The sequence below is a fragment of the Arachis stenosperma genome, chromosome 5, assembly GCF_014773155.1.
Source record: "Arachis stenosperma cultivar V10309 chromosome 5, arast.V10309.gnm1.PFL2, whole genome shotgun sequence".
NCBI classification, from domain to species: domain Eukaryota; kingdom Viridiplantae; phylum Streptophyta; class Magnoliopsida; order Fabales; family Fabaceae; genus Arachis; species Arachis stenosperma.
This window is the reverse complement of record NC_080381.1, coordinates 8,472,712-8,481,381: the sequence shown is the minus strand read 5'-3', so window position 1 is coordinate 8,481,381 and position 8,670 is coordinate 8,472,712. Positions and strand designations below refer to the sequence as shown.

The window sequence follows — 8,670 nt, the reverse complement described above, 5'->3', positions numbered from 1 at the left end:
GTTTAGATATCCAACTTTTTAATTTCTCATTTCATAGAAGTAAGCTCTTGTTCTTATAGAAATAAGGAAATAACGTTTTACACCTGTTTTACTTAAGGTGAAAAAAAAGAATAATTTCATCATTTGTTAATACACACTCTGATCAAATCTAAATAAATTTAAATTGTTAGACAGCGGGGAAAAGCTTTAAATTGTTACTTATAATAATAAAATAAGAATAAAACCTATTATCAATTCAAAACGAAAAATCTATTATATAGTTTTTACATAATTTAAAAAAAAACATGAGATGTGATAATAAAAATGGGACACAATACACAAATCTTTAATATGTAAAAAATATTCGATGGATTATAAAAGACCCAAACTAGATTTACTGGGCCGAATATGTGGATAAAATGGGCTGAACCCAAAAGTTTTCAACTATCAATTGGAGTTTTCGTTTCCTTTTGGGCCAATCCCACGCTATTGGTGACCACTGAGAGTTCTGTGTGGTAGTTGTTTTTTTGGCCCCAAAAAACAAAAATGAAAGGGAGGTAAAAACGGCAAACGGGAGGGAAGAAAAGATGAGGCAACGAACCAAAACCAAAAGAAAAAGGTAACAGAAATGAAGATTGGTGGCGGTGTGTTGTACGGAGGACCTCCACGTGGCAGCGTCCTGCCACTCCTTTTCAGTAACCGCCCATCCTCCCTCCGCTTCACCACCGCTGCTGTTGCTTCTTCTTCTTCTACTTCCCATGTGGTTGCAGAACACGCGTCTTTTGTTAAGGACGTAGCTGCAACTCACCCTCCTCAGCATCTCTCACAACTCTTATCTATCCTGAAAACCAGAGGTAACGTATGAATCATCATAACACATTCTGTAGAATCTCAAGTACTGAAATCGAACTAGTTAGTGTGCTCTATCTTACCGATTGCTATGTATAATAGGTGAATCTATTATCTCTCCCGGTGCTAAGAAAGGATTAATCCCCCTTGCTATACCACTCTCAAAGAACAGCTCAGGTGTGCGTACACTGTATTAAGGACTTTGTTATCTCTTCAATTTCTCTGTTCTGTGTTCTGTTCATGTGATTTTTTTTTATAGGTACTGTGACTGCGCTGTTGCGATGGCCCACGGCTCCACCCGAGTATGGCTCGGTGTTTGTGTTTTTCGTGTGTGTGTGGTTAATTTCATTATTGTTTGAATGATATTGCAATATTTAAACACATGCAGGATGGAAATGCCGGTGGTGGAAGTCAATAAGTATGGAGTGTGGCTGTTAGCTAAGAGTGTAAGTGGAATTTTCAATGACATTGTTATGTTTGTGTTGATTTATCTAGCCTTAATTGAGATGGTATTATGCCTAATCTTTATGTGCTGTATTTATAGGTAGACCAATTTATACACAGAATATTGGTTGAAGAAGATGCAAAGAACAGTCAGGACAGAAATGATGAACTGTTTCATGCCTCGGCGGATGCTGGGGAGAAGCTTTACAGAAAGGGTGATTTTGCAGAGTCCAAAGTTTCTAGCCTAGATGTCTATCTGTTGAAAAAGGTATTGGTAAATTTCTAAAATGTCTTTTTGGTTAAATTCCATGTGCCATGACACATCATTGCAGGAATCTAATTTGTTATCAGGTTGGTCTATTTCCAGATATCTTAGAGCGCAAAGTGATGCGACATTTTGAGGAAGGGGATCATGTAAGGTTCTCTTGCATTTGATTAGTTCCTCAAGCATTAGCTATCAGTAAATTGATTACATGTCAGTTACGTCTTTGTGTGGAAGGTTTCAGCTTTGGTAACGGGGGAATTTTATACGAAGAAGGAGCATTTTCCAGGATTTGCTCGGCCATTTGTGTTCAATGCTGAGGTTTTGTTGAGGTTGGTAGTAAGTAGTAACATTTTCCATTATTTTCTGAAGGTTGTTCAAGATGGAAACCTGACACTTACCCTTCATCTTCTAAGGAGTATTTCTTTTAATGTTTTTTTCACAGGGTTGGGCGTAATGCAGAAGCTAAAGATGCTGCCAGGGGAGCTCTGAAGTCGCCGTGGTGGACTCTGGGCTGCAAATATCGGGTATACTGTATATTCCTTTATTTTGGGACTTAATTTCTTCCTTTCCTGCTATTTCTTTTGTGATGTTTGTTTTATTTAGGATGTTGCTAATATAGCACAATGGGAAGATGAACAAATTGAGTATGTCAAAGAGAAGGTCACAGAGGAGGGAAGGCAAGGAGATATTAAGAAGGGCAAGGCACCTGCACAGGTTTTATATTAGTGTCAACTATTTATTCATTTTATTTCATGGCTGCAGAATTATATGATGTTCATCCTAATATAGTTTTCATTTTCAAATCGATTGCAGGTTGTACTGGATGAAGCTGCTTTCCTGTTGGATTTGGCTTCTGTGGATGGAACTTGGGATGACTATTTGGAGCGGATTGCCCAATGTTACGACGAAGCAGGACTCAATGATGTCGCAAAGTTTATACTCTACAGAGATTAATATTCCTACAGATTTGCTCCCACGCGCTGGCTGCAGTTGCTTGCCATTTCAGCAATTCCAACACTTCATTTGAAGATTTTGATTGTATAGTACTGGAAAATTTACAAGATATTCTACATGCTTTGACAATTTTTGTTGAGTTTTCATTTCATTGAAATAAAGTTAAGCTGACCTACTTGCATGCCTGTAATTTTTCTATATGATCTACATCTAAGAATCACGATACTCTTGCATTTTTCAGCCCTTTAATAAAATTGACAAGTTATTGAATACAACAGGATTAAATAGACAAAAATATGTTTAGAAACTATTATATATTGGTAAAGTGTTTGTAACATTGCAGTAGTATGTTCAAAAAGCCGTGAAAAGATGGCCTCAATTAGATATTCTTAGTAAAACATATCAACATTGATATAAGCTAGCGAAACCTGGAACCCTCTTTTAAATGTGTTTCTCAGTGCTGCACAATCGGTAAGTATGTATAGCATAACACTACTTGACTAGTGGTGCATGTATTCCATAACATGAATTTAATGTTACCAGTTTTCAGGCGTTCGAAGAGCCAAGAAATAAACAGAAAGACAGCACATAACTCCTTCCTTTATTAATAATACAACAAAGATATATAATTGCTTCCTCTCCTACAGGAAGTACTGAAAAAAAAAACATTAGAATTGCATTTTATGTGTTAAACAGAAAATGTGCCTTCTTTTTGGCTTTCTTCTTCCTCCCTAATAGCTTCTTCCATAAGCTTCGACCTCCTGATTTCTTAGCACGAACAATGGCCAGAGAGTTAACACTGGAGCTCTCATCCTGACCTTTAAGTCCATTCAGAACCAAAATCTTTTCTAGGGGCTGTACAAAATCTGTCATGCTAGAGCTTCTGTCACTTGCTTTGTCAACCTTTAGTTTGGTGTCATTGTCAGCCAGCATCTGATCGAGTAGAGAAGATCGACTTTTCACTTTTATGCCTTTTGGGGGGACAGTAATTATGCTTGTGGTTGTGTTATGCTCGACGGCGGTGACATTGTCAAAAAAGGATGCATCATTTGGTGAAGCTAATGCCTTCAACTGCTTCCCAAGGTTAAGGATGGTTTCTTGACACTCTGCTAACTTTTCTGTTGCAGCTGTTATCTCCCAGTCCTGCAGGAAATATCAACACCTTTCAACAACACAATACATATTTCAACATAGATCCACAGGTAAAGCAATGCCATAATTTAGTTACTATAATGATGGAGTTAAATTTTACACTGAAAGGCTTTAATCATGAAACAGAATTGCCTTTCTTCTGTTTTGTCTGTTTTTCGTAATCATTAACATATAAACATGAAACTCATAATCGAACCTTCTTTTCATTTATTTTTAATCGATAGTGTATATGTTGCTGCACAGTGTGAAGCTTAGAAACAAGTAAAAACACAATGTTGAATGGATGAAGTAACTTGCTCATCATGCTCTAGTCTTGGATCTCCCTCCTTTTTACCATAGAGAACAAGTCAACCTCATGTACAACTAAATACTATTTAGATTTTAGTTTGTGTCTCGAAAAATAATACTTTAACTTGATGAAATTTTTCCAGAATTTTTCATGTGAGAAAACGTATTCTGATTATGACAAGAAGTAAAGAGAATAAATTGAAAAGAGCTTACACTTTGTAGTGGTTTATCTTTCTGAAGAATGTCATCTTTTGAGCACTCCTTTGTCATGCTGTGAAGATGAATTTCAGTAAGTGTGGAAATCTTCAAATACCAAATTAAAGCCAAATGTTCAAAAATTATATTGGAAAGTAAATAGTATTTAAAAATTATTGATACCTTTCAAGCTGGAGCTGAAGTTCAATACATCTGGCCTCTAATTCTTCACAATGATGGTTCTTGTTCTCTAGTTCCACTTCTAATGCCAAAACCTTGTGATGAGCCTCTTTTAATTCAGCTTCTGTAAACTGAAAACTAACATCCGCACTTATCGATGTTTCATTTTGAATTTGACCTTCAAGTGCTTTATTGGATTCTTTCAGGTTTTGTAGCTCCAATCTCAAACTGGCAATAGTTTTCTCTGATTCCTGAAGTTGATTCATTATGGGTTCTGTTCTCCTAGCAGCAGTTTGAAGGCTACTTTCCAAGACTTCCTTTTCGGCTTCACAATTGACCTCATTAACACTTTTAAACTCTTCCTTATGATCATTTTTCATCACTTTGGTCTGATAATCATGGCCATCGGAATTAGTTAGCAGTGGCACACATGACAACTGTTGTTTGGGAAGATGCAACTTATCTACTTCAGGAAAATGACTTGTCATCCTAATTTGAGCTTCATTTTCACTTCGTGTCTCATCCCAGTCAAATTGTTTCTTAACAGCATCCCTAATACTAGAAACATCCTGAAGAGAAAAGCAATGATTCATAATCCAATCCAAAGTTGTGGTCAGTTCTGCAACAAAATTTTCAATATCAGCCTTGCCGTTCAGTAGTTCATAACACAGATGGAGAAATCGCTGCAAGACATTATTAAGTTCAGATGTTTTCCACTGGAGAACACGGACCATGTAGTCTGTCGTCGTTTCTAGATTATTGTCTGAACTTCCATCTCTTCTACAAAGGGGATTTGAATCATCATAAGCCTCAGCAGGCATGCTGATCCCTTCAATAAGTTCAACTATCTTGCTAATGGATTTACTCAGATCAGTCCCAGTTTCTTGTTTTCTACTCTTTATTGATGAGATCTCAGCAACATTTACTTCACCAGATTGGGGTACAAGAGAACTTTGAGGTTTATCTGTTGTTTCAAAATGACCACGGGTTTTGCTTGAATGAAACTCACATTGGTCTGAATTGTTTAGACACCCCAAAGCAACTTTGATGTCCTCAGTTATATCATCAAGGGTCTTATGAGTGACAAAGTTTCGCTCCAAGATCATTTTTACAACATGAAGCAGCCAACCAGGAATGTTACCCTCGAAAATGTCACCGGAACAGGTTTCATGGTTTGATGTTGCAAAGTCAGCCGTATGATCAGACACCGGAATGATCTCCTTACCAACTACTTCAGAGATATTTTCATCTGGTCCAATCTCTGAGAGATCCTTTATTCCATTATCTGCTTCTAAAGAAGCATGAGAAGGTTCAGAGGCTTTTTCAACAGAGATAACTGCTAATTTTTCCATTTCAATGAAGTCATCCATAAGGTTTATGTCTGAGCTTCCAACACTTCTGCATGACAATAGTTCCTTCTGTTTTGCACATCTGAGGATCTCCAACTCTGAGACCAATGCAGAAGGCCAAGACTCAGCACAGCTAACCTTATCATCACTGCTAACGTCAGACATTGATGCCAAAGAGAACTCGTGTGATGCAAGAATACTTCTAGGCTGCTCCAATGCTACTTGACCTTTGGAGAATTCTTCGATCTGTGACTCAAGTTGCAATAGTTTTGAGGCGGTGCGGGCAAGCATTGATCTTGAGAATTGGAGTTCACTGGCTTTCCTGTTAAGGGACTCTTTCAAAGTCTTGTTTTCTTCTTGCACAGCATGTAGTTGCTCAGTTAAGGTAGTGATTCTTCTATTGGTACTCTCAAGGGGATTGTCCACTGAAGATTCAATTACATTGGATGAGTTCACCATTTTCTTCTTCACATCAAGTGATTCCCATCCCAACATTTCAACTTCATTCTTCATTTTCGCCAAGGCTGCCGGACCTGGTAACCGTTTTCGAACCAAAAGACGCAATCTCTGACATTCTGATTCTAACTTGGCAATTTTTCTGGCACTCTCTAGGTGCTGCTTATGAGAAGCATCAGCTGTTCTGCGATTAAATTCAATCTCCTCATTTCGGATCTCAAGTTCCTTGCCAAGCACTCGAACCTCATACTTTAGAGATGTGTTGTCTTTCTCGGCAAACTCCAACTTAATCATCAGTCCATTATGATCTGCCTCTGCCTGAGTCAATTGTCTTTTCAGATCTTCAATCAAATTTTCTTTTGCAAGAATAGATTTATTAAGATGAGCATTTTCAACGGCTGATCTAGCAAGCTCTTCAGTGGTCTCTGATAGCTGCTCCTCCAAAACCAAGCGTGCTTGTTCAAATTCTTTTGAAACCTTCATGACAGCATCTTGAATTCGTTGCTCTTGTTCTTCTCTAACAAAACGCAACTGTTGCATACATTCCTTGAGAGCACCATCCAGATGGCTCACTCTTTCTTCATAAACTATTTGCTGCTGCATTGATTCTTCAAGATATTGCTTCATAGACACCATTTCGGCTTCTGCCTTCTCCCATCCTACACCAACATTTTACGAGATCCTGAATTATTAACAGGAAGGCAAATGATAAACCAGTATACAGAAACTGTGCAAATTTTACCTGTCACTGCTTCTTGTGCAATTTTTGTTTGTTTCTTCACCTGCTCATCTCTCAACTTATTGTCGGAAATTGTAGAAGCAAGTTTATCATTCAATCTTTTCAAATCTTTTTCCAATTCTTCTTTTTCTGCTAGAAGTGCCTGTACCTACAACAGAAAGGCAGAGCATGAAACAAAAATCATTTTTATCAAATGATAAAGCACATATTACACTTAACAAACTTATGATCCCTAACGAATAACTCTGTTATGTATGAAAATAAAAAAAAAGATATTTGTTATCAGAATAAAACCACTGATTTTAGACATAATCAAATTACCTTTTTATTCTCAACCAAACAAATTACCTCCTCGTTTTCTTTTGAAGTGTTATTTGCTTTGTCAGTTGCTGCCTTTTCCGAGGACTTTTTCCTCCAAAGCCAAGACTTGTGATCCATTCTGCTTAGAATGCTTCAAATGATGAAAAATCTGCATGGATCTTTCGGTAAGAGAAATAGGAATTGCAGTACAAATATAGAATAATGAATTCATCATAGGAATAAACCAAGCTAACAAGAATAATGACTTCACTTCTTTCAAGTTTATCAAATTTCATTGAATAATATGGTCCTCAACAAGTAGCTAGATCGTATATGAAGAATTTTAAGCACACGTGATCGATTGTTCTGTCATAGTACGATAGCTGTAGCCAAAGGAAAATATGTGCGCGTGCAAATAAAAATAAAATATTTAAACTCTCTTATTAACATAGGCATGTACATTGTCGGCACATGACATAACATTTCATAAAGAATTGTAATTAACACAACATCAACCTGAAAAACAAAAGAACTTCAACAGAGAAATCATTGACATGCATTGTATGGTTTGGTTTCTGAGTTTCTGACCTATTAAGAATGAAGGTGGTTGTGCATTGATCGTCCATCAAAGACAACAAAAAGGAACAGTGAAATGCTGTAGTTGAGCTGAGAAGGAAAGACAAGGTTAGTGAAACAGAGACATATGATTAATAATGTGTGAATTGTGAGTGTTTGAATCAGTTACCGAAGCTAAGGGCACAGAATTGCAGGAAAATGACTCAGCCTCTGAGTACTCTCAGCAGCACCACAACTCACAACCACCTCACTTCCTTTTTAAAGAGAAACATCATGTGTGTGTGTGTGTGTGTGTGTTTGGTTCGCCAGAAATAAATAAATAAGACGGGAAAGTGAAAGTTAAGTGTACTGAGTCCAATAGAAAAAGACAGAATAATAGATATTTGCTCGCTTATTAAAATAATATGATCTTTAAGAAATTGAAAAATTGATATATTAGTAAGAGAGTTAACAGTAGTATAAAATAGTATAGTCAGTGGCGGAACTTGAAACAAAATTTTGGGGGGCTACATAGAAGATAATTGTCAAAATTCTTTTAATATGAACCCATTTAAAATAAGCTCGTCTAATCTCATCTATCTGGTTAGGGTGATATTGCCAGATTTAAAGCCGTTTTTCAGGGTCTCGTTTCAAAAAATTAAGGTCAAACTCATCAGATGTAACTTTTTGAACTTTTGAAGGTTGTATCTCACTATTTTCGTGATTCATTAAAGTAGAAGAACTATCTATAAGTGTTGATATTGTAAAACTTATATGTTCTCCTTCTTAAATATTACCTTCCTCTTAAAAAATGCATCAATTCTTTAATTTTTCATTATTATTTTATATAAAAATTTGAATATATATCCTGTAGAATATGTAAAGAAGAAGTTAGAAAGACAAATATAAAAATTTATAATATTTATTGAAGTTTTTTTTATCAATTTATACAATACAATAATATT

The 8,670-nt window shown here is 36.4% G+C and overlaps 2 protein-coding genes across 4 annotated transcripts; one reads left to right on the top strand and one right to left on the bottom strand.

Moving 5' to 3' along the window:
• Positions 1-532: 532 nt before the first annotated feature.
• On the top strand, positions 533-2,666 carry LOC130979419 (protein IN CHLOROPLAST ATPASE BIOGENESIS, chloroplastic-like). Of its 2 annotated transcripts, none has more exons than XM_057902861.1 (10): positions 533-833; positions 931-1,005; positions 1,088-1,130; positions 1,217-1,274; positions 1,373-1,540; positions 1,624-1,686; positions 1,772-1,866; positions 1,980-2,061; positions 2,157-2,251; positions 2,351-2,666. In XM_057902861.1, exons 1-10 carry the CDS (start codon positions 608-610, stop codon positions 2,562-2,564), a joined length of 1,119 nt encoding a protein of 372 aa, XP_057758844.1. In that variant the 5' UTR covers positions 533-607; the 3' UTR covers positions 2,565-2,666. The 2 variants fall into 2 exon arrangements, with proteins under 2 accessions (XP_057758844.1, XP_057758845.1); XM_057902862.1 differs by having other exon boundaries at positions 538-833; positions 2,141-2,251.
• Positions 2,667-3,061: 395 nt separating this feature from the next.
• LOC130982108 (filament-like plant protein 7) lies at positions 3,062-7,999 on the bottom strand. 2 transcript variants are annotated; one of them, XM_057905967.1, is made up of 7 exons: positions 7,896-7,999; positions 7,739-7,816; positions 7,172-7,319; positions 6,854-6,998; positions 4,310-6,770; positions 4,145-4,202; positions 3,062-3,634 (listed from the first exon to the last, which is right to left on the bottom strand). In XM_057905967.1, exons 3-7 carry the CDS (start codon positions 7,286-7,288, stop codon positions 3,173-3,175), a joined length of 3,243 nt encoding a protein of 1,080 aa, XP_057761950.1. In that variant the 5' UTR covers positions 7,289-7,319; positions 7,739-7,816; positions 7,896-7,999; the 3' UTR covers positions 3,062-3,172. The 2 variants fall into 2 exon arrangements, with proteins under 2 accessions (XP_057761950.1, XP_057761951.1); XM_057905968.1 differs by having other exon boundaries at positions 7,199-7,319; positions 7,896-7,993.
• Between the last annotated feature and the right edge of the window lie 671 nt (positions 8,000-8,670).